General features: G+C 41.0%; 1 protein-coding gene across 2 annotated transcripts; it reads right to left on the reverse strand.

The window, feature by feature from the left end:
• Positions 1–1,588: 1,588 nt before the first annotated feature.
• Positions 1,589–23,290, reverse strand: LOC311060416 (uncharacterized protein). 2 transcript variants are annotated; one of them, XM_084078594.1, is made up of 7 exons: positions 23,106–23,290; positions 21,950–22,083; positions 21,714–21,814; positions 21,046–21,191; positions 19,787–20,015; positions 18,940–19,160; positions 1,589–3,213 (listed from the first exon to the last, which is right to left on the reverse strand). In XM_084078594.1, exons 2-7 carry the CDS (start codon positions 22,075–22,077, stop codon positions 3,046–3,048), a joined length of 993 nt encoding a protein of 330 aa, XP_083934720.1. In that variant the 5' UTR covers positions 22,078–22,083; positions 23,106–23,290; the 3' UTR covers positions 1,589–3,045. The 2 variants fall into 2 exon arrangements, with proteins under 2 accessions (XP_083934720.1, XP_083934721.1); XM_084078595.1 differs by lacking the exon at positions 21,950–22,083.
• Positions 23,291–26,713: the final 3,423 nt, after the last annotated feature.

Raw genomic sequence — 26,713 nt, forward strand, 5'->3', positions numbered from 1 at the left:
CCTACCTGACAAGAGTCCCCTTTGTCCCTGTGGCCAGCCATCCGTCCCTAATCCCAAGCTCCTTGACCATTCTTGAAACATCATGCTTGCGTGCTTTTCAAAGACCACGGTGAGCCGCTGATGGACGTGCACCATCTCCTGGCCGAGGCTTTGAAGAAGCCCTGTTTGTCGTGGAAGTGGTTCACTGTTAACAGCTCATCTTGGCCATGGAGACCTAGTCACATAATGTGGAGTGGAGATAAGTGACGTACACAGTCAAAGCCAGTGTTAATTTAACTCTTAGAGTGTACAAATGTAACCAAATAAGAGTCGTCCATTCGGTATGCATTTGTACGTTCTGTAGATTTACATTAAAGCTGTAAGTTCGGTATGCATTTGTTCGGTATGCATTTGTACGTTCTGTAGATTTACATTAAAGCTGTAATGAATGGAATGTTATCTTAACCAATCTGTATGGTCGAATATGTAAATCCAATATACTGTAACTAGCACATAACAGTGGTTATGAGCTGGCTAGTCAGACCCTGGATATCTGGTTGACAAATTGAAACTCACAAGTGCAATATATCCCCTTGGAAAGCCGGAACTTCCTCTTGGATGAACAGTAGGAGTCTGGGCAGCCACATGGGAGACCTGGGTGGTTTGAATCCTGTGTAGGACATGAAACCTACGGATTGCAGCTTTAACACTGAGGACAACTGTGTAGTGTAAAACTTTAACACTGAGGACAACTGTAGTGTAAAACTATGGGGAGAAAACAACTACAAAACTGCACAGTGCCATACTCAAATAATAAAAAAACACAATGTTTCACTCAATTAATTTTATTTCTTCTATCACCAAGTACAAATAGATGTAAACAGATAAATATTTGGTTACATTATACACTTTAAAAACGTAACATCTTAATGTGTCAATCATGCTTCTTAAGTTTATATTGAAAGTGCTTTTAAACATTTGACACAATGAATAATGTTACAGTATTAGAATAAAAACCAGCATGCATCCATTGCTTTAAGAAAAGTTTCCCTGAAGAGTTCTATATAAATGAATCCTGGACCATCTTATAATATAGGATGCTAGTATTGTCAGTTTGTCAAATGATGTTGAGCACAGGGCTCTAAAGCCTGAGTTACGGTATATAGTTGTGTGCGGGTGTCGCATATTGAAAATAGCCTAATGTACAAGCTTTCAATGCATCGCAGCGCGACACATTGTAAGCTTGGGTAGCCTATGTTATTTTTGGTGCTCTACACCTTCACACAACTAAGTATAAATCTGGCTTTATTTCCTGAGAACAATTCAGCTCTGAGCGGGGAGAACTCATCACTACACAGTGTTAATTTAACTCGCAGAGTAAAATTAAAACTCAGGATTATTTATGAAATGATACAGTTACAGACATACATGATATAACAGTTGCATAGGTCATACAAAGAAGCCCAAATGCACCCCATTCACCCAAAATTAGGTTTAACGACTTAACCCTATTTTATACTTCATTGTACGAGTGTGGTGCGGAAATAGCCGATCTGCAAGCTCTGCTATTTTTTTAAAAAGTGTGAACCTTTTGTGAATATATGTGAACATTTTTGCAAAATCGTCAGAATATGTGAATAATTTGAAAAAAATGTGAAATCTTGTCTATAATGACATGCCCAAAACAGGGGCTCTAGGTTGAAAGTGGTAAAAAACAAGTACTTAAAAAGAGAAGTATAGCGAGAGCATGAACCCTCTCAGAACAACACTAAAATAATATTAAACCTACAAATGCAAAAAAAAAAGGTGGGCAGTGCTGTTTTTACAACTGTCAAAGATTTGCACCCTGAGGCAAATCATAAAGCAGTCATTTTTTTGAAGAAGTGAAGAGCTTTGAGTACTGTGTAATGCTGTTTCAGGTAGAGAGATGCCATGCACACAAGATACCGTCCAAACAGAGCGAGCTTGCCTTTTTCTATCAAATTAGCCAAAGGCACTGATATCTTGATGGAAAATAACTTCATTTTGGCCACTACCAGGCACAGTAAATAGAATTGCTAGCTGTTAGCGCAGCGCTACGGGTTGGGTAACTGATGGGAAGTAAAGGGTGATTTATACTTGGCTTGCGGATCGTGTCGTGCTCCCGAAATAGCGACCTTCAAGCTCACAACTGTGAGCTTGTAGATCCGTTATTTCCGGTGCACGACAATGGCTTAGGTATAGATCAGTGGGAACTCACAGCCACAGAAATGAATGCTGCTCGTAGATGAGGCTGGCTGGGAACTCTTGAATATGTTATCATCCCCTCTCTGGGGTAGAGTATATTAATAAAGCACCTTACACAGTTGCACCGTCTAAACAGATTCTAAATCACGCCCCATTATACCAATAGAGGCCATACGTTGCATAGCCCCCATTGCGCGAGAGGCCGCCCGTTTTTAACTGCCACTATTAACACATTATGCACTTCAAACGTGAACCAATTTGACACAATCAGCCGACGTAATGGATAATTAATGTCTGGGGTAAAGTGTGGGCCAGCCCTAGCGATTCAAAACAAGAGAAAGCTAATCAGGCTAATTGTCTGAGCCAATCCTCATTAACATAATATTGTCAGAGTGTGACCGGCTGGTAGGTGAATTATTATTTTCCCTAAAATTGCAGAATTGCATAATGTATGATAAACAATAAACAAACACGACTGTAAAAGGCACTCGTAATAAAATGTAATTGCATTTTAAGTATCAACAACAAACCGAATAAGGAATTTGGCTTGTTGTATGATTTTGACACAACACACTTGTGAGCCTGTAATCAACAACAATTCCATACCTTCCACAGTAAAATCTGTGTTAAATTAACTCAGAGTTAATAGACAACTTGAAGTTAATAAATCATTAATATATTCATTTAACTCAGAGTTATACTAACACAGAAAGTATACAAATGGAACCAAATGGACCCTTATGGTTCCATTTAATTCCATCTGTACGCTTGTACACTGAGGATTTTACTATATGCATCGCAAGTGGGGCCATACCCTCCCTTCACCATTGTTGCAGGGAGTCATATGCTGAGCGTGATGCTGTGGATGTTGCTGGCTGGTATTTTGGCATCGGCGTCCTCGCCACAGATCCTGAAAATCACCTGGGTGTTGGACGGGATGGTGGTGGTGGCGTTCAGGGGTTTGCTCAGCCAGCCCTGAGCTCCACGCTTGAACATCTTTACCGTTACCTGCAGAGGAGATGGGGAAGAAGGAGAAGAACAGACAATGAATGTCCACCTCAACGCCGCCCCCCCTACACCCCGGTTTTACAGGGTCATCTCAGCTTGGATTCCCCGGGTAAGGCGAGGTTTCGCTAGGGTTCGCTAGGGTCATGACCCTGACTGAGACCTTGTGACCTCCGTCTAGACCTCGGCAGACACTCGTGGCCTTCACCTTTGACCACTACGTTTACAAGCTGTCACGTCTTCTCTGGCCCTTTAGATGAGAGTACCTGAGCACAATGGTTGTGAGGGAACTTTTGTTCTATCCCGATTCTTTACGCAATTAAAAGTAGCAATACCACGATGTAGAAATACTACAAGTAAAGGTCCTATATTTTCACTCAGGTAAAAAGTGTTGCTATCATTTATCAGTTAATGTTATGTTTTGTATTAGTTATCTAAATCTGCAATGTAACAAAGTGAAAAAAGCTGTCAAATACTTAAAAAGGAAAGTATTTGCCTCCGAGATGTAAATACTCAACTAAAGTGAAAGTATAAAGTACAATACTAGTAAATGTACTTAATTACTTTCCACCTTCCACCATCTTTCACTGAATGTACCACACATTCTGTACCAATTTGGACCTGGCTAATGTGTGCTTGTATGGTTGTACTTACATGTGTGTATGTACTATGTACTGAGACGTCATACATTAGTGCCAAGCAATTCAGTTTTTTAAATATGTGATGCTTCAGACACCTGGGATGTTTGTGAAAGGCTCTTCCTTTTTGTCTCCGCCAGGCACCCTGTCCGTCTGTCCATGTGTGTGTGTCTGTCTGTCTGTGAACAGCAGCTAATCTCCGGCACCGTTGGCCCGACCAACGTGAAACTGTGCACACACACACCCTTGATGCCAGAGCAGAAACTCTGCCCCAATTATTTCGCCATTATCCTGTGCCTACTACCTTAGTGATTGAATCTTTTATTCTATTTTAGTTAATTTAATCGGCTGATTTAACAGCAGTTTTGGGGGCTGTTGTTTCTCTTGTCATTTTCATCCCACAGTACCTGCCTGTCTGCCACTGTCAAAAACGTATTTCTTTACGCAAGCCCCAAATTAATAGACACTAATTCACTCTGAAGTGTCTGACACTATTGTAACACAAGCCACATGGCTTTCAGCCAACTTACTGTATACTGTAAGCCACAATTGTGTGTGTTTGAGTTTTCCTTCTTCTTCGATCTGCCCGTTTTTTTAAAGCAGCGTAATATCTAAAGTAAATGACACGGGGATGCGTGTCTGAAATTGCGGCGGGCCTTTGTTGGTTAGATAATTAGGTGAACAGTGAGTGTGTGCAGGTGCTGAGGGCACACCGCGGCGTGTTGGAGTTGTGTTATCAACTTGGCTCATATTCATAGGACCTCTGGGGGTGTTAGCACTTCGCATCACCCCCCCGGAGGAGCCCACCAACCTCTTCACTATTAAAATGATCATGTTCAATAGCAGACAAAGGGAAGAGGGAATGAATCTAGCATAGGGTGCCCCCCCCCCCTCGCCACCCCCAACTCCTGATGCTTATCTGCCTTTTGATGTTGCAGTAATAAAAGGCCTATTGGGCATCCACAATGACCCACAAAATGGACAGGGGCCGATACACTGTGGGCTCCAACTGTCGCTGCCATTAACTAAAAGGCCCAGGCGTTACGGAGAGCCAGAGATGAAAGAAAAAATGATAATTGAAAAATTGCCTAATGCTGAAGTGAAAGAAAATGGGAACGGCTGAAAAGGCGCCGTGATATTCCGTTATGCCCTGTAAATGCAGCCAAACAAGAGACGCAGTGAGCCATTCTTTTTTTTAAAAAAGCATGTGGTTCAATTACCGGCGTGTCTAAATGTAGTTAAGGTTTCCCCCCGTCAGGCTCAGACATAATGGGCCATTTTGATGGAGTGTTAAAGTGCGTTACGTCTGTGACAACCTTACATGAAATAATTAACGGTGGTCTATTCGAGATTCTAGAAGAATTAAAAAGCTCACAGCTGCAAAAAGGTTAATTTAATATCTATTCAGTCGTGGGGTGTCACTATATTTACTCAGTCATGGGGTGTGTGTGCCAGATTTCTGGGCCGATCCCTAAAGGAGTAGTTCATCCCAAAAATTACTTATTTTCTATCAATTACACACCCCATGAAGCCTTGAATTCATGGATTTTTTGTTGTTGTTTTTGGCGCATTCCTGAGCCAATGATTTGATGACCAGGTGACTCAAAGCGTCTCCTACTGACCAGCTACCCCATCATCAAATTATTGGCTTAATGTGACAAAAACAAAAAAAAACTCCATGAATTCAAGGCTTCATGGGGTGTGTAATTGATAGAAGTTAAGTAATTTTTTGGGTGAACACCTCCTTTAAGCCCTATTGAAAAATAGTCGATCTAAAAGCTAAAAGCAAAAATGTTCACCTATAATGACATGCCCAAAATAGGGACACCAGATTGAAATTGGATAATAATCAGGACAAATTAACTGCATAATTGCCAATACTGTAAAAAAAAAAAAGTCACATAATGGGTCTGGCTAAAGTTTTTTCTCTACAGCCCAACAGAAGAAATTTGTTCTGTTGGCTACAGACTTCTATATGACATCATTCAGAGGTTTCGGGTGGGTGGTCTCAGAACTGATTTTGGGTGTTCGGTGCCTCCAAACCACCGTTCGGCTACTGTGATTGGTCAGACGTTGCTCAGACCTTTCGCATTGTTCCCGCATTCAGCCCAGGTTCAAGTTAATTCTGTCAGCAGCGATGCTAGTGAAATGCAGACAAGAGACAACTTCCAGACGGTACAAACACCTCTGAAATCTCTCTCTAATGACCATTCATAAACACAACCTATTGATAGCAGTATTGATTTTGACAGCAAATTTTGATTTAGTATTAGTCATAGTCTTTCGAATAAAATTCCATTTAGTTTTAGTCATGTTTTCATCTGAAATGTTTTAGTTTTTAGTTGACTAAATCTACAGTTGATTTAGTCGACTAAAACGTATTTTGGCGGGCCTTGAATAATACTCAAAAAACTGTCAAAACTGTTTTTCTAGAGTAATTCTAGACAATTCAATCATCATTTTGTTGTTGGAATGGCCAGAGCAATATTTCTGCTCAAAATACCTCCGACAAGATTGAAGGTAGAATTTTACAGGAGAGTTCCAACTTCAGAATCCAGAGATAATGCAGGACAAGGAAACCATAACAATGTAGTGTGATTTTACAGTAAGAGGTGAGGGTTTTTCTGCTATACCATTACATCAGACCTTCCTCCCCTCCAAAAGGCCTGAGTACACACACACACACACACACACACACACACACACACACACACAGGAAGGGTGCGTGTCTGTGTCTTTGGCATCAAATCAAAGCGGGGCTGCAGGGCAATTCCCGTGTGGTCCAGTCTACCTGCTGCCTGCCAGCTCTTCCTCAGAGAGGACCATGGAGACAGTGTGTCAGCTAATGGGAGATGTCACTGCATGTAAATCCTAGACACTTGTCTCAAGTGTCTGAGGGATTAACGCGTGTATGAGGATGGGGAGGGGGGGGGGGGGTGATCTGTATCCAATCTACAACTGAGCAGCAAGGTGAAGTAAAGCAGCTACAGGCATACTGATTATATGGTATGTGCTTCTGGAACATGCACTGTGATGCGTTTAAAGGTCCTTCACACGCATCACACTCTGGCGATGAATTCACCCAAAAATATTTATTTTGTTATTATTTGATTCAGAGGAGCCCTTTGTAGTAAGCCCTTGTATTTCTCCCAAGTTAGTCGTTATGCCAATTAACCCTCCCCACACATTTCTGGGTTGCCACTGCTATTGTGCCCTACTGGCTCACCTGCCAGTGAGCCAGTAGGAGACAGTAGGAGTCAGTAGGAGCCAGTAGGAGTAGGACGGAGGCACTAAAAGGTGCCGCCCCCAGCCCCAGTCACTTATAGCGCAGAAACAAAGATTAGGGTTCACGATTACCTTTACCGATATCTATATTTAAAAAAGAATGTGTTTTTTATTAGGAACAAGGTTGATTTTTCTGAGCTTCCGCACTGCAAATAAAGGCAGCAACCTGTATGAATGAGGCATCAATAGTTTTGAAGTTTTGTATCATTTATTTGCTCACCGGATGTGCTCACCCCCCTGGTGTGTAAAGGCCTTTATTGGGAGAGGATTGCCTGCTACATCCAGTAAAATGTATAGCTGAACAACGGGACAAGTCTGAGATAAGGTAGCACTTTCTACCTAATGTGGGGAATTGTCTTTGGCTTCAGTCTAACTAAAAAGGAGAAAGCACATGCTTTTCATCCTGAACATCTTAGATGCTATTTGACGTGTTCCCAGCACTTTTTCTGACCTTGCACTTTTGTTCTCACTCTGCATATTTCTTAAAAGTAATATAGTGATTATGGTATACACAGTAAAATCCTGTCCTATTTTATCTCTCTCTGAGTTAGTGTACAAATGTAACATTTGTTCACTCTCAGAGTTAAATGACACAGGATTTTACAGTGTAATATAACGTTTCTTATATGAAGTTCAGGCACCTTATTGTTAACTTAATCTCAAGTGCAATCAGCTGCCTACCAGGCAGATAATACGTAGCCCTACATTTAACGGAAACAATGTCTATGAGTATTGTCCGCGGGTCTCAAAATCATCTGTTCAAGCACAGACAGATCCTGGTAACTAAGTGTGCATGTACATGTATATATGTGTGTTTGGGGGAGGACAGGACCCTTGGGCTAAGGGTGGGAGTCAGACAAAGGCCTCAGAGCTCACCTAACCATGTCTACCCCTGTTCCCCCTGTTCTCACTTTCTGTGTCAGGGGAGCTGTCTGAATGACATCACTCCTCACATTTCACAAGAACACCGAGCTCTTTCCTCTTATTTACCGTCTGCTAATAGTCATAAATCCTGCTGCTGGTTCACTCTTCACCTTTTGACCTATTTTAACCAAAGATGACAGCTCACTCCCATTTAAAAAGACAAAAAAGAAAAAGAATAAGAGAAACACCTCTTACAAATGGCTGCTGGCAATCTTTACACTCCACAAATGGGGGACCAGTGCACTCTCGTCTTTTCTACCTGCAGGGGTCTCGCATGGCAGATATTCACCATCATAAACCCCCCAGTTTGATATTGCCGCTTTCATATCTTGAAGAAACGCATGAAGGATTCTCTTAGGGCAAAAAAACAAAAAAAGAAGAAAAAAAGATCACAAGGTCTAATCTGTTACCCTGTGACATGCATTTTAGATCGTATCAGTGTATCCGCTTTTATGTTTATCTCTAAACACAAATTAGTCCTCTCCGATTATTTATAGGACTGACTAATTAAAATGTCTGACAGGTCTGACGAGCCGTGAATAATGTCTGGAACGTTGTAACTTGTTGATATACGCCGGCGGTGTTGCGCACCGAAAATAGCCTATTTATAAGCTCATTGCATGACGCGTCGCAATGCGTTGTTGGGCTTGTAGATCGGCTAATTCTGGTGCGCGACACCGGCGCACAACTAAGTATAAGTTCAGTTGAACTGTGTATAGGACGTGTCACCGCCTGTGTGTGTTGCCATTCACAAAGTTCAGATTCTTTCTGCTGATAAACTTAAAGAACACGAGCAGGGGTATCAGTCATTGGGGGCTGTTACCTGGAGCCATGGGTGCAGTGTTTCAGGTGAACTCGGAGTGAGCGTAACGCCACACCGGCCTCAAGAAAGACGGCGAGCTCTTTGTTCCCCCCCTCTCCGTGTCTCATCAAGACACAGATGCAGAAGGAACACCTGAATAACATGCCTCCGGTAGCGCAGCACGGCTCAACACCGTTGCCAACAAGTTGAGCGCATAACGGTTGTGGTTGTGAAAAAAAGAAAAGAAGGACATGAATTTGTGTCATGTCATCTCGATGTATAATGATAATTGTGTAGATGTTGAGCGGTTTTGGCACAGCGGATAAATATTAACCTGCAACACAGCAATGGGAAGAGTGTATAATATCTTCCTTTTGGTATTAACCATTTAAACCCTTTATGATCAGGGTTAGGGCTAGATGACAGCTCACTCCCCTTAAAAAAGAAAAAAAGAGAACACCTCTTTACAATTGGCGGATGGCAATCTTTACTCCATAAAGGGGACCGATGGTGTCCTCATCCTTTCTACCTGTGGGGTCTCGAATGGAGAGATTTAATTTGCCTATCATTTTCCCTATAATGGCCAAAATAGGGACGCCAGGTTGAAAGTGGTTAATTCAGAGAGTGTCAATTCAAGAATCACCCATTACAATGCATTCTATGAGTCTACGCACTGGTCATCCGGTGAGATGACAAAATTAATATCTAGTCGGGTGACATCACGGTCCAGCTCGGTAACCACATTTGCTCAAAGCTACGACCAAAAAAAAAAGAAGAAAAAACTGGCTGGTTAACTTCTGAATAGCTCTGCCTGTTGCTTACAACCTGCCTCAGCTAACAGGAAGCCATTAGAGTCCCAGCAATAGCCATTTACATCCATTCACCCAGCATCTGACTTTATTTCCAGCCACATAAGTGCATTTTCTGTGAGAGGTTAAAATATGAATCCCCCGCTTTTTCTCTTCAATAGGTCTGGTCGTCTGGCTGACTTGAGGGGCCACGATCTATGACTGATTTAATTTGCCCTTCACAAACATGTCTAATGACATTACCCCCAGAGCATACACTGACTGCCCCCATCTGACTCCATTAGCTCCCAAATCAGGTTTAAAAGACCATATTGATGCCGCCCGTTATTAAGGGTGATTATCAAAACAACGGACAATGGGCCAAAGTGTCTGCTAACTAGTTTATCTGTAATTTCACATAACTGTAACAGATGGCAGGGCCGTCAATTATTATATACTGCACTGTACCTGCTACATACTGACTGTACACATGACAGCAGCCCGCTGTCGGGATATGCAGTGTGCGTTAACCCTGGTGGCTTGAACAGAGCCACACAGCGATACATTCTAGTACTTTCTTTTTGCTCATATAGGCGTGTAAGGGATATGTGTAGTAAATAATTGAATAAATATCCCACAGACATAATATCAATAAATTGCACTGTATAATGAGATTAGTTTAGGAACTGAGAACTTGTCATTCACAAATGACCAGGTCGTCAGTGACTACACTGTGAAATCCTGAGGGTTCATTTTACTCTTAGAGCATACTCAGAGGATATATATATATAATATTCTCAGAGTTAGATTAACACTCAGGATTTGACTGCATCTGCATAATACATATGACCGACCACCATACTGTTCTGTCCACTTCCCCATGCAGCTTTGGTCTCCTCAATTAAGCAGAATAGCTTTTGAAACGGTAATTAAGAGGCTCTGCTCCACTCACTGCTCTCCAGTATTCATGCCTTCCAATTGATCATATCTTACAACATACAGATATGGTTTTCACTGTAATATCCTGAAGCGCCCAGAGCAAATAGTCATTATCTTAGAAAGAAAGCTTTAATTTATATATGAGTAATTAATGTTCTGGACGATAAACCAAAAACTAAATAAATAAATTAGGCTACATCTAATACTTAATTGTAGTTAGTACTATATTCAAATGATTAGATATTATCTTTTTATGAGACAGCATTTAATTTAACCATGTAAAACTTTTATCTATACCAGAAACCAAAAAAAGATCAAGGACAGATAACAGTTAGACTATACTACCACCTACTGTATTAGGTATGATGGCCATAAACGAGTGTGTTCGAAATTACGCCAGGTATCACAGGGTAACTTTTATTGTAACTAAATCAACGTAACACATTTTATAACCGGGAAAGCCTCTGTGTCCTTCTAAAATGTAGCACTGGCTATTTAAAAAAAAGCAGATATACAAGCTCACTGCGCGGCACAAAGCTTGTACATCTGCTATTTTTGAACATTTTTGAAAGATCTTGAAAGCGTGAGAGCTACTGATTCAGAGGGCAGTTGTAGAATCAGCCTCAGGTCTTAATGGGTTAATTGCTTCACAACTGGGACCATATAAATGATGTGAGAAAAGCCTTTGCTCTAGCAAGGATACGCTGAATAAGGACAACCAACAAAATGATGCACATGCATACTGTGCCATAAGCTTCACACAAAGTATGCCACAGCATAAAGTATGCATGTGCCTAGCATACTAGTGTACTAGTTCTCTACCTAGTATGAGTGCAGTGCATTAAGTACCGCAATAAATGTGCTTGTGTGCATAGTATCTGCATAACTGTCAGAATGGAATAGCCTTTCAGATAATTCACTATTAAAAGAAGTGTCTAAACGCACTATGGATTTCATACCTCATTCTGACAGAAGTTTCATAATGTGAATTAATGTTTGGCAGCATTTTTAAACATGTATTCAAATTTATTGAAACTCATTCTCCGTTACAAATGCCAATATGCTCATTCCCGCCCCTTGTATTAAATATGAATGCGTAAAACATGACCTCTATGTGTTGATGTTTAACTAAATTAACAAAAGAGTGCTTGAAAAACCCTCTGAAATGCCAGGCATGGCAATCCGGTGGGTGAATTTCGAGAAAATACATTGAGTCATCTTCAAATCGTCCAACGCAGAAACTCTTTGTGGGACACTTCACAGTGGCTTAGCGTGCGAGTGGAAAAAAATAGATTTGCTAAGTTTAATCACACCTATTATACATATTACAAGGCTGCTTTCATCATTGCCTGCCACTGCACAAGTGCTTGTACGCCGGTGTCTTAACTAGTTCATTACAGACACTTGTGGTCCTGCAGCACTCATCTGCTGTGTAATTGCATTGCTACACATAGCTTTTCCCTGTAGCTTCCTACACACACTCTGGTGCAAATTATTTCCAATACCAGTTTCCCTTCAAGAGCTATATTGCAATTACAGAAATCTGAAAAGAGTGGTAATGTCATCACACTTTTCTCATCCGTTGAGAAACGCTGCAACTCTCAGGTCCTTTGTTCGTGGGAACTGTTCAAAACAAAACTTTCCCCCACAAAACCGGTATAGAGCGACAAGCGCTGAGTGAAAACAATTAAATGTACACTATAAACGAGTGTTAATCTAACTGAGAGTATAGAAATGGAACCATATGGGTCAGTTCTTACACTCCAGAGGTCCTTACACACCAAGAGTGTTTTTTTTGTGCACTTAATTCACATAAATTTAAACTGCTGTTTGTGTCAATGAGTACATCTACACAGAATGTGAATTATGTGATGAAATGTAATTTATTTTTAAAATCAGTTCGATTTTTCACCCGATTAAAAGCATCAAGGCCTTTATTCGCGGTACGGAAGTTCAGAAAAATAAACCTTGTTCCTAATAAGAATGTACGTTGCTTTATCGCCACGTTAATATATCAGTTTCTGTGTGAATATACTCTAAAACATATCGTTGCTGTCGGGCAGAGACCTTCTAACTCCATATTTCAACTGCTTTTGTTTTTGATTTTGCCCTACTTCGTCATACAGTGTAACACAAAAGTAGCAAAAATAACCGATCTACAAGCTCACAACGGGTGTGCGCTGGTAGATCTGCCATTTCTGCTATTGTTGAAAGTTAAAATGGTTACGTCTGTGGATTTGTATAAATATTGAATCAATGAAAAATATCAACAAGAACTTGTGACTAAATAATAACTACATTGGATCCATTGGAACACGGGATCCTTTTTCCATTTCCTGAAAAAGAACAGTTTTGGACATACAAGGTTTCCACCCGACAGCAACGATATTTTCAGGCGAATTAATCGCACACAAACACCCCCCGGTGTGTCCTCACAAACATTTATAGTTAAATTGACACTCAGGAGCAGTCTGAATCTGAAACATAAATATTTAGCTGTTGATCACACATCACGTCACCAGAGATGTGTGTTACTGTTTCCAAACGCCAAACATTCCCAAGTCCACAGACGTTCAGTGAATTGAAGGGACATTAATCTCTATACGCCGTCTTTTGGCTGGGACATTCAATTCATAAAAAAACATGATGAGGACAAAACAAAAAGCCTTATTGTTGTTTTTTCCACTTTTTTTATATTGATAACTATGATGGATTTATAAGACTATATATCATTTATTTTCCATCAGCAATCACTCATTCATATTGAAGAAGTAATGGGTATTACTCAAGATATTTCTCAAAATGGCTGGTATTGGCTACCCAGCCCGCACACGCACAGTCGCACACGCACACGCACACGCACACACACACAGTAACCAACACAAGCCACACCGGCTGCCAATATTATCCATTTAGACAGCAGGCTTCAGAGGCTCTGCAAATAGCCAGCTCCTGTCCTTTTGTGTGCCTCCATTCATTAACAGCACAAAGCGCTTGATGTGGCTCCTCTGTGCCTTTTCAGCGCTCTAAGCACCGAGCGCGCGGCGCGCACCACCCTGTCCATTACGGGGCCTCTGACACATGCGTCCTGGGAGAAAGCCAAGCAGTACGGTGAGGAATGTCAGTGAAAAGAAGAGTTCAATTAGCTAAATCTGTGTGGAACCTGTTGCCCAGTCGGTCACAGAGACTTTGATGCATCCCTGGCAACAAGGTAAATATACCATATTACAGTGGTTCCTTTTCATATCAAGGTCCATTATTTATTCTGCGTTTGAGCCACGGACCACCATTTGATGAGATTAAGCCTCTCAGTCCCAAAACGTAGAATATTTTGTTGTCGTTGGATAAGATTTTGTCCACAATTCCATACTGTATTGGTGTAAATAACAATTATTTAATTAAGTAATGCAGAAGTTTAAGAATAATTTAACTCTTGAGAGTGTAAAATGAAACGGGTCCATTTGGTTTCATTTTACAGAGTTAAAGAGTTAAAGATTTACCTAATAAGGGTCCATTTGGTTGGCTGGGGACGACCTGGAACCCCCTCAAGGACTACTACTATTTTGTCCAATCTGTATGGTAGAATATGTTAATACAATTATACAATTGGGGTGGTTATATTTTGTCTCCCCGCTCTTCTATTGAGACATTTAGATCGTGTCATCAGGTCATGTCTCACCTAGACACAGGATCTGACACGGATTTTGACCTGATGGTCAAGATTCAATTTATCCCCTGAGCAAGCAGGCAGGCTCTATTAGCTCAATGGTAAAAATGTCAGCACAATGTCAGCGCAGGAAACCGGGTTCAAATCCGGGGTAGAAGAGGAAAGTTACATAGTGCAGCTTTAATAAAAAAATAAAAAAGATCCCTCAAAAAGTTATTTGTTTGTAAGATAAATGATCTCAAATACTTTAATCGAATCAACGTTTTTCAAATAGAAATTTCCGATCGAGACAAAAAGTTCTCTGGCAACAAGGGTGTGATTATTTCTACCAATACCTATTATCTATTCCTTAGAGAGATCTTGTAGATGAATTATTAGCCTTTTTCCCCCAGGCTGGTGGCTTTGCCTCCATGAATCAGCTGAGCGGTATGGTCAGCTTACGGCCAAAGGAACTCAAGCTGCTGCTTCTCAAATATGCAATTAGGAACACCGCTGGGTCGACTGTGATTCAGAAGACGTTTTATTACAGGGTTCTGTTTCAGCATCACCCCCCCCACATTTAGACGGGACAGGAGTCATACAAATTGGTCAATGAGAAAAGTGTCTGTGATGAGACACGTAGTGAGCTGAACAATTTGAAAAATTCAGAAAGTATAAAATAGGGCTTAAGTGATTAACACTTATGCCATATCACAATTCGATCCCAGAAAAAAATGATCCCAGATGATATCTGATCTCATATTACAATATCGATATAATATCGATATATATTGCCCAGCCCTATGGTTCTGTGAAAGAGGTTACTAACAGGGGAAATTTAGATAAGCAACATAAGTGAAATGAACTCCCTTTCCGTTCTTCACCCCTCCCTTTCTCTCCCTCTCTCGATCCATACAAATTGAATGAAGCCGGGCACCGCGGTCTAAGAATATAGTCCCATAATTAATAAATTACAGCCACTCTACTCAATCATTCTCCACTTTGGGGACACGACCAGACCTCCCACTCTCCACAGAGTAATTGAACGAAAGCCCACAGAAAAACACACTTTATGGCTGCGTGGTGGTGGGCTTTGTGCACACATCTGGTGGTGTGCCCATTCCTTGCATCCAAACAGATGCCCCCGAGTGAAACTGTAGGTCATATCACAGCTCTTCTTGCACTGTGTGTTTACAACTCAACAAATCAAAGGCATGCCTTATTTCTAGGCTCTGAAAATGTGCCTGGGGAGCGATCAGGTTTCCTCTCACACCATCACGCTTCCCCAAGCAGCTGCTATACACACTAGCTAAGAGCTATTCTTTTACCAAGACGGAACGACTAGACGAGCCTTAAGGGATGTAAAAAATATACAAATTGTTGGTTATTACAAATCCAATAGCCTAACGGAAATTAAGTGCTTCCTTCATTCTTTCCTGCTAATCATCAATCTCCACAACAGTTTAACAACTTTAAAGGGATAGTTCACACAAAAAAATTACACATTTGCTATCAATTACACACTCCATGAAGCATTGAGACCGGTGGTCTCTCCGGTAGGAGACTCAATGGAGGCTCTTAAGAGTCTCCTACCAGGGAGACCACCGGTCATCAAATTATTGGAATGCGACAAAAACAAAAAAAAATCCATGAATTCAATGCTTCATGGGGTGTGTAATTGATAGAAAATAAGTAATTATTTTGGGTGAACTACTCCTTTAAACCTACAGTGTCCAAAGCTCACAACGCATCGCTAGTGGAGATGAGCTGAGAGGTACAGAACATTGAATTCATAGAACAGCCACACAGAGAAACGAAATGTATCTGTGAAATATGAGGAGTGTTTCACTCCACGTTTAGAAGGCTACACTGCTTCCCATTTACAAACATATTTCTTTGAGAATAATATATTTGGTTGAAGCCCCAACGTGTCCCCTTGGGCCAAGACCAGGGCCTGCTTGGAGACTGTCTTAATGACTTAATGATGTTGGGGTCACGGATCGAATATACGGGCAGCTGGAGGGGACGACGACAGTGGAGTGTCGGGGGGCCAGGCAGGCGGGTGCCGGGTGGGTGCACTAGAGCCTGTGTGGAGTACGCAAGGGAAGCACCAGCTAGGCTTAACGTTTAGGTGAGGAGGCTCTGAGGGTGGGTGGGTGGGTGGGTGTTCATCTGTAATGGATGCTGCGGTTGGGTAATTCCCACCGCGGTGTTAAGGAGTCTGACCTCTGTCTACGTCTACCTTCGGTTTTTGCAAGAAGAAGACAAATGTGAGTGGCAGCAGTCATCCGAATCAGCACCGTAAAGCAGCAGGGGAAACAACGAGCCACCACATTTGGGACATGGTCTGATAGAATGTGCTGCAAGTATGGCACGGTCATTTTCCAGTTTTCAGTTGAACCTCAAATCAAGAAGCTGAGAAAAAGACGGTTAAAGAACTGTTGTCTCACACCTCTGAAAGTAGTTAGTCTACTAGTTTAGTTTAATGAACCCATTAAGACCTGAGGCCGATTCTAAACATCTTCTAAATCCTGACAGTTTTCTGAAAAAACGCATGTTTCTATATCAGTGGTGCTCAAACTTTTTCATGTCAAGGACCCCCAAAATGATGTGTTTGGCCGTGGACCCCCATCTCAAAATATATTGTTCCAGGGACCCCCAGGAGCAAAGATTTGAGTTACAAATGTTCGCTTTTAAAAATATATATATTCAAAGATTTGCACACATTTATACGATTTTTCTAAAATAGCAGATCTACAAGATCATAGCGCGACACAAAGTGACGCGCTGTGAGCTTGTACATCTGCTATTTAGTAATAAATTACACAGATGCTTTCCCGGTTTTAATGGGTTAAATACAATTTATAAGTATTTTGTGATAATAAAATAGCCGTTTCTTTTATTGTGTGGATTCTTCAACATTACTACTTGTGCGATAGGAAAAAAGAAAAGCATTTAATAAAAAACTATCTAAACGATTTCCTTGATTTGCGCGTTCTTGTTTTCCTACTTGCAGCACATCCTATATATCAGACCATATCACATGTGTATGCTTCTTGACACATTTTCACAAAAACTAAAGCATCGGGGCAAGCGTTATTGTCTGTAATAATTAGTGAATTAATTAGTGAAGCGCTTCATTTTCAGGTGCATCAATAAAACCGTTGATAATCACTGCCACACAGTGTCAAATCAGATTCTGGCACCTGGAGAGGAAACATCCAGCACCATCTTGTTTGCCAATTAATTACCTTGCACTAAAACAGCCCACTCTAAATCCCAAACACGGGCCAATTAAATAAATAAAAAGTGAATGGGTGCAAATGCTGCTTTTAGACAGCGCTTATGTGCAATTACCTGCCTATTCAATTCATTCAATCGGCCGATGAATGCAGATAACGAGCATCTTGCGACCGCATTGGAATACTTACCTCAATAAGAAAACTGGCGGCTTGGAGGGCTAAGGGAGCAATTCATGCTCAGCGTGCAAATATTAATGGAAGTGATCTGAAGCAGGTACTGTGAGGCCAGCCAAGTCTTATTCTGCTTCTCTGTGATAATAACCCATTAAGACCTGAGGCCGATTCTACAAATGCCTTCTAAATCAGTAGTTCTCACACTTCTCAAGATTTTTCCAAAATGCTCAAAAATAGCAGATGTACAAGCTGGTGCCGCGCTGTGAGCACAATCTGCTATTTTTGAAAAAAAATCGAAAATGTGATCATGCATGATCCACAAATATTTGACCAAAGATTAAACTTAAATTAAACTTCCTCACTGAGCTACCACTCCTCATGTACAGTACCACGTTCTAGATCTCAAGTATTTATACTTGAATTGAACACACAGTTATACAACTGAAGGCCTTGTAGTAAAGTCAGTATTAATGCATCAGGACAATCCAGAGAGGTAAACAAGACAAGACTCATCTGACAATAAACTGTGAATGATTTGGGGATGGGTCGATGCCTGTAACAAGGGTGGTAAATGATGGCACTAAAATTCAGTGAGACTCAAATTCCATTTCATGAAAGTGAATTTCTCAAAACTTACAACACTACTGCCACCTGCTGGTGTTCAGAGGAAATGTAAATCAGGCTTTTGTCCCCCCAGTGATGCTGCAATACAACAATTATTGCCACAAGCTACCCCTTAACCTCTCACCCCTGTTTTTGGCATATCGTTATCAACAAAAAACTGCGACACGCTGTCAGCTTGCTGATTGGCCATTTTTGTTATATTTTGAATAAGGCGTATGGCCTGACCTGAGGACCCGATTCTACAAATGTCTTCTAACAGTTTTCTGAAAAACGTATGTTGCTATATCAGTGGTGCTCAAAGTTTTTCATGTCAAGGACCCCCAAACTTATTTGTATTTGGCTGTGGACCCCTATCTCAAAATATTTTGTTCCAGGGACCCCCAGAAGCAAAGATCTTTGTTAAAATGTTCACTTTAAAATAATATATATATTCAAAGATTTGCACACAATTTTACGATTTTTCAAAAATAGCAGATCTACGAGGTTGTATATCTGCTATTTTGAATAGCCAAAGTATAAAACAATAGCTAAGGTGTTTAAAATCTAAAATGACACAGTTCACGTGTCAAGTTGGAACGCTTCCCCGGTGCCAGTGTGTTTGGTCACTATCGATCACGTACACAACATAATCAGCCTGATTTCGCTCTTATACGTCACGTGGACTAACCTGAGGGGCGTGGCCCAGCAGGGCCCACAGCGTGTCGGAGGACAGGGCCTTGACCCTGGAGAACTCCAGCGTGTCCGTCTCCTGGCGGTTGAGAGCGACAAACTGGCAGCTTTGGTAGACTCCTTTCAGCTGCTCCCCGCCGTGCAGCTTCACCAGGTCCCACGTGCCCACCCTCCTCAGGAGGTCCCGCACCGCCTCCATCTGCTTGTACGACAGATGACCTGCCATGGGACGATATCCATCAGGCACGCTAAGTATTCCCATGCATCACACATTATACGCCGATCGTGACATTATGGACCGATCATAGATTATGTTGGACTGTAACTGTATATCATCTTCACTTTATCCACAAGATGAAGATCTTCTTGTACCGGGAAAGCATCAGTGTCATTTTAGATTTTAGCGTTGGCTTTATCAAAAATAGCAGATCTACAAGCTAGGAGCTTGCACATCTGCTATTTATGATTTTTTGTGTTTGATCCTTTTGACAGATATGTACAAATGCATTTGTGTCAATAAGAACATCAATCAATCAAATAAAGTGCAGATTGATTTGAAACATCTCATTTGAAAGGTCCATGACTAATTAAACATGCAATGATGTCTAGCCAACACTGATTCAATTATTCGGGCAAGTTTGAGGTGGAGAAAATGTAAACAAACACACAATCTAAAAATAAAGCAATTCATGGGAAAATTGTCTACAGTATATGTACAATATATGGTTGAAGCTGTGAATAGACAATGACATGTATTCATGCTGGTATGGTCCTTTTAACATTACTGCACATCTATATGATAATACAACATTCCTGAAAACACATACAAGGGTGAATCCACTCACCAGACAGCCAGGAAGGCGTGACTGCATCCGACATCCAGGCTACGTAGCCTTCCCGGAAAGAGGCGAGGAAAGCGTCTATCTGGCCGTGGGAGACCAGCTCCCTCCTCTTCTTCAGCTCGTCATCAAGCTCACACTCTGGGGAGAGGAAGATGACCCTGGGGAAGAAGAGGTTCTGGCGTACCGCCACGCCATTCCTCTTAAGATGCTGACACAGGTCAGCCGCCTTAGTCTGGAGGGGGAGACAGGTGATTCATACTTTGTTGCATGCCGGACATTGCCGGTGTCACACACCGAACAAATCGACAAGCTCACAACGTTGTGCGACACGGCGCGCAACCAAGTATAAATGAGACAAAACACTTCAAGGTTGTGTGAGCCGTAGATCTTGACTGATATTCATTCTTCTTTCATGAACAACAAGGGTTTGAAAGACAATGTTCCGCTAGTTCTATTCAAACTATGTTGTGTTAGTCAGTGTAAACCTGTCATGAGGAGGACCAAAAAGTAGTTTACTTTTCAAATCGGATTTCAAAATCAGCTCCGATAGGTTCAGGTGGATGAATAATGTAAATAATAAGATGAAGGCAGCTTTTTGTTGAAACATTGGCCTTATCTTTAGATGATTAAATAAACATATGTGCTGGAACGGCTACCTCCACAACCACGATAAGCAGACAAACATAGATGGATGGATGGATGGGTGCTAGAATGTGTGGTGTATTCTCCTCAGTATTTGGCTGATTTCTCTAGCCTTACCTGTACCTTGGCACTAAAGGTGCCCATTTACTCCGTTCTCAAGTTATACAGACATTATCTGTACTCAGCATAATGTCAATCATAATAGGATGGAGCGGAGCCTTTCTATCAGTCAATTCTGCCAAACTGCTGGCCTTGTGCTAAATTCATGATCTATAGTGATGGAAATGTGTGACTCCTAACAGACTCGGGGCACATACGGTTAACAGCTGCGTTTAGGCACCTGCCCACTTTACTTTCTGACTGCGTTAACATAATAATGGCTGTTTAAATCAAGAGGCCCCCATTTTGGAAAGGATGGCGTGCCTCACTGCCGTGTTTGTTTAATGTTATTTCCATACAAAATACTCGGCGCAACTCGACATCTTTAGCACGGCCAGATGCAAATCTGAATGAAAAACCACTGACTGCACTTTGCAACAACCTTGGAAACAAACAGTTTGTTTTCGAGTGGTTTTTCGAATGCTGTTTCTTAAACTTTGAGCAAAATGTGTCATTTTTACCGTGATGGCTTTGAGAGGGTCCTCCACCTGCTCGATGGAAGTGTTGAAGGTTTGGTCCTGTTCTCTGTGCTCCACATGCCAGCTGTGTCCTTGTGCAGACACTCTGCCTTGCCAGGGCTTGGTGTCTATGCAGAACACACCTTGGCCTTCGGGGAAATAGACAGACAGACAGGTTATGGAGGAATCCAAACTGTTCCATGTCTGTGCCCTCAGTGCCCTCACTTACAACCAAGCGTCCCTATTTTGGTCATGTCATGATCTACAAGCTCACAATGTGTCGCATCGTGATGCAGTATGAGCTTGTAAAACAGCCTTTTGCTATTTGTAAGTATATAGGGCTTAAAGGGATAGTTCACCACCAAAATGTATTTTTTTTTTGCATTCTTAAGCCAATAATTTGATGACCGGCAGCGGTTCTGGTAGGAGACACAAAGAGTCTCCTTTGTATCTCCTACCGGAACCACTGCCGTGGGGTGACTAATCGATGGGGGGAAAAAATCCCTTTAAGTGATTAATGGATTTCTGATTTATTGGACAGCATACTAGTGGAGAAAGACAGAAAAGAGGAGGTACACTGCATATAGTGAGGACACGCTGAACCATAGGTGTTAATGTAATAGTCAAGTTTATTGACCTGAAGTATGTACATGTCATTTTGTGACACCAACCTGTGAGGATAACGACACCGATGTCATCTTTGGCTGGTTGAAGCTGGTTGGGAATGCGCAGGCTGCGGAAAACATTTTCCTTTTTCACCCCGGTGAATTGCCTTGAATGTACATACAAGAGGCAACACATGAAAAAAAATAACACCAAACAAAAGTTCTGAAACAGTATTTTACGGGTTAGAAGGAAGGTTGTCATTACATACAACAGAACAGACCCTCCTCTTCTGCCGACATACCTGACATATTTCATAAAGTCATGTAGGCCTAGTGTTTGTGCAGGCTGCGGGCTCTGTCCTTGGGATATTTGCTGGGCCCCTGAGCCTAAATGAAACTGGGCAAGCCGGCTTCCAAGCTGTTCAAGCATTCTAGGCTATATTTGGAGCAATAAGAAACAAAGTAGTAAGGGGCAAGGTGATGGCAAACATGTTTGTTAAAGGCTTGATTCTCAGTTACATAAAGTGTCAATTAAGTTAAAAAGTCAGTTACCTCAAAGGATATGCCAGTGCGTTGGAAATTGGTATGAATTGAATGTATTTATTATTATTGTTGAGTTTATTTTTCTGCTACCGTTCTCCCAATGTGGCAACATGTGGCACACAGACATGTTTACACACAGATACTCTGGACCACAATAAGCTATGTCAATCAATCAATCAATCAAAGCTACAGCCACGAGACAATGCAGTATCAATGATCATAGGTCAATGGCATTGTGTTGTTTGCTTCTTTGTATAGTATTTATTTTATTGCTTTGGTTGACTGTGTTTTGAAGACAGTCAGATACATGAAGCTGCTGAAACCCAGTGGTGTTAAGTAACTAATTACATTTACTCAAGTACTGTACTTAAGTACAATGTTGAGGTACTTTTACTTTACTGGAGTATTTCCAAATTTCCGCACTTTTACTGATTTTTTTTAAAGCTCACAGTGACCTTAGAATTAGATCTGCTATTTTGAAAAGATTTGTAATACATTTTTATCAATTTGAAAACTTGTAATAATAATTCAAAATGTAAGTACATTTTGAATTCTGGACTTTTACTTGTAACAGGGTATTTCTACATTGCAGTATTGATACTTTTATTTACAGTAAGTAAAAAATGAGAGTAGTGAGTACTTATACCACCCCTGCAGAGAGGGCGCGCGCAACAACAACAACAACAATCAACCCAGCTGCGTGTCAAACTCGCAGTCTCAAAGCTTTCGTGTCTCATTTATCCTCCATCTCACAAACAATGCTGTCGCTGGCCGAAAACAACAGATGTACAAGCTCGACACGATGTTATAGGCTTACGGCTCGAAGAGCTGCACTTTTCGGCAAGCGACACCGCAGTGTAGCCTACAACGGAGGCAGGAAACAGGCTTTTAGAACAAAGAGAACATTATACATACATCGAGTTCTTCTTGTAAAACACAACGAGACGAGACGAGAAGAGATCAGCACTTTGACATGGTCCCTGTCGCCCAGATGCGGTTCTTAGAGATTATATTATTGTTATTTTCCAGGATGATGAGCTTAATGTACTGTAACTCTAACCAGGAACGCTGTTTCACAATTCCACTATTTTCGGGTCCGCTTGAGCCCCTCCCCCTCCTGGAAGAAGTAAACAACAGACCACGTGGAGCATCAGATTTCTCCCACGGAAAAGTGACGTCACGTCAGCGCATACGTCACCGTGCCGGTAAGTACCAGCTGAATCTATCTGGCAAATATATCAGTGGTGGGAAAAGTACTCCTACATGTTTTACTTAAGTAATGAAGTAAAAAGTATGAATACTGCAATGTAGAAACATTCTGTTACAGTATAAGTTCGGAATTAAACATTTACTTGGGTAAAAGTACAAAAGTATTGGTATCAAAATGTACTTAATGTACCAAAAGTGGAAAGTACTCATTATGCAGAATGTCACAAATTTTCAAATGTATGAAATGTAAAAAAAATCTTTTGAAAATAGCAGATCTACAAGCTGACTTATAGGGCTGAAGTGGTTAATGTATGTTTTGTAATACTAATCAAAATCTACAAAGTAACTAGTAATTACTGTACATTTTTCAAATAATTGTAGTGGAATAAAAATAAAATATTTGCCTCTGAGATGTAGTGGAGTAGAAGTAAAAGTACTGAAAATTGGAAATATTCCATTAAAGTAAAAAAAATACTTAACAAATGTACTTACAGTACTTGAGTAAATGTACTTCACACCACTGCATTTAATGTTATTTACAGGTGGTCTGTCTGATCATGTGCTGTACTGTAGTCCTAGCGCATCTACCATGATGCAAGCAGTCATATTATCTTTCGCTTCCAGATATTATTAGCCCAATTCCACATGACTGATCTCCGAGCTAAACTCATTATTCCCCGTAATTTGGCAGGACATAAGGTTCTATTAAGTGGGAACAAACATCATTTAATTCATGTTGCTGGCTGGCACTGAAACAAGGAGGGTTAAAAAGTTGTCTAAATTTATTATGTAAGTACAGGCAGGCATTACAATCATTGTGGCAGGATGCAAGTCTATCAGCAAATGTATCATAACAATAAATGTCATCACAGACAAAGCTGCAGCAGGATAATCTTCTCAGTCGTAAATGGCAAGGAAAAAATATTTTGTGATAATAAATCTACAGTACATTGTGTAACACTGTACTGTAGATCAGGACTACAGGATTTGAATGCTGAGCTATACTGTTAAATTCAATATAGCATGTAGCAATGAATAATCGTCCTTACTACAAAGGAGAACCCACTGATTCCCATTGAATAATTTATATTGGCCCTTAAAACATGAAGTGTCCTATTTCTGAACCACAATAATAAAGATGAAAGGCCTTTTTTTCCCCTTTGGGAGAAACAAAATGATTGAATAGTGTCTTTCATTGCATTTGCTGGGGAAAGCTGTAATGAAAAATGGTGTATTTGTTGTGTATGTTTCTCTGTTTGCAGATAGTCTGTATAATTTGCCTGTGCAACCAACAGGATAACATGCACCTCGCTCTGGCCTGCAGGGAGGATATTAGAAAAGTGTATGAAGAATATTTAATTCCACAGTAAATACACAGTGAATATCTCAATGTAGCGATAAACAATATCCGGATAACACAAAATGCTATGAAAGAGCTTAATATCATGAGCAGATAGTCAAATCAGCTCATGCGGGCTCAATGAAAGCCAATAAACAGAGACACTCTGGTGCTTCTGACCTTCACTTCTGGTTTAGATGGGACAGATAAAAGCAGGCACAACCTCAATAAAACCCCAACAATGGAGTCAAATAAATAGATATCAAATTAAAGCAGCGGCGATATTGGCTGAACTGCCACAGGAACTCATGAACGAAAGCTTCTTTGTGAAATTTAATATGGTCTACAATCACCTCGTGATACACAGCTGCAATCGTTTTTTTCATCTCTTAGCTCGACATATCAACACATAAAATCATCTTGTATTGGAACTTGCAAATGACTCACATTAGAACAGAGCCACGTTTATATGAAATTTGATCCGTGCTCCTAGTTTGGCCTTTTCAGTGGACTTTAATATCAAAGCTTTCTATGACTGTCCTTTCCATGACTTTAATTGCATTAGTTTGGTGGGGGGGGGGGGGGCTTAGTGGGTATTGGTGGAAGAAGTTAGCTGCAAACACAGTGTATAGGCCTAGTTGTTTGGTTCTGAACTTCTGATGCAAACACAGTTTTTTAAAGCTTTTATTTTTACTTTTTCGCCCCAATTTAGTCATTATGCCAATTCATTTCTCCCCACACACATTTTTGTGTGTTGCTGCTGTTGTATCCTATTGACCAGTGAGGAGCCCCCACCGGGAGGACGTAGAGCCTTCGTCATACTCTTCCCGTCAAACCCCCGTTTGAAAAGATATGCTAGGCGAAGATTTTTACGGTTCTAGTAGTGATTCTCAACCATTTTAATTTCTAGGACCGCCAGTTTGACATGCTTTAGGCTACGGACCCCCATTTAATGGCATTTATATTGTAAAATCAATGATAATTTAACTCTGAGAGTGTACAAATGGAACCAAATGGACCTGTTGGGGTCCATTTGGTTCCATTTGTACACTCTCTGAGTTACCAACCCATAAGGGTTCATTTGGTTCCTAACTATCCATCATTTAGCTGGGGACCCCCTGGAACTCCCTCAAGGACCCCTGGGGGTCCCCGGACCCCACTTTGAGAACCAATTTCCTACGCCACCGCTTGCTGCTGATAGACTCGCAAGCCCTTGTTCCGGTTCCGGACATTTCTGGCCGTTACTCAAGGAAGACCGGAACCCGGATATGCGTTTCAGAAGCGCATCGGGACGGTCTTTCCGTTTTTATAACATGGGAGTGGATGGGACTTCCGATGACTTGTGTCTTATGTATGGATGCACCCATAAAGGTCCACTGTAGTTCACTTTTCCAGAAGGTGGTGTAAACATGTCCTGTTCAGGGTCAGTTTCCCATATTTGATTGGCTCAGTAGCAGATTTGACTCGCACTTCTTTTCACTGTCCACAATCACACAGAAAAGATTTTTTTACATTTTATATTTATATCTCCAATCCCTCAAATCATGATTCTCATTTGCAGAAGTAATGACCTCATGACATCACTGATGTTGTGCTCACACATTTTTGCTCGTTTCCTTTGAATTATTGATGTGAGACATTCGCCATATGCTCTCTGGAGATCATCGTCTATTCATATCAGAAAGAATTATCCATTTTACAGTGAAGGGCATAAAGAGCTTAACTGCCCCAATCAAACGGGCGTGATTTAAATCATGTCCAATCTGTTTGAAATGGGGTTGCAGCTGGCTGACCTGAAATAAATGGTCTCCCATCCTGGGTCTCAACCCTCTGTATAATTAGCCCAATTTCACCTGAAAAAAGGCTTTGTTACTATAAGAGACTGCAGACAGAAGCAGAAACAAATCAAATCACCGTGCCAAATAATGTGACACAACACCATGCATGTAAACATGCTGAATTCAAAATGATTCTC

The sequence above is a fragment of the Gymnoscopelus microlampas genome, assembly GCF_963454915.1.
Source record: "Gymnoscopelus microlampas genome assembly, chromosome: 14".
NCBI classification, from domain to species: domain Eukaryota; kingdom Metazoa; phylum Chordata; class Actinopteri; order Myctophiformes; family Myctophidae; genus Gymnoscopelus; species Gymnoscopelus microlampas.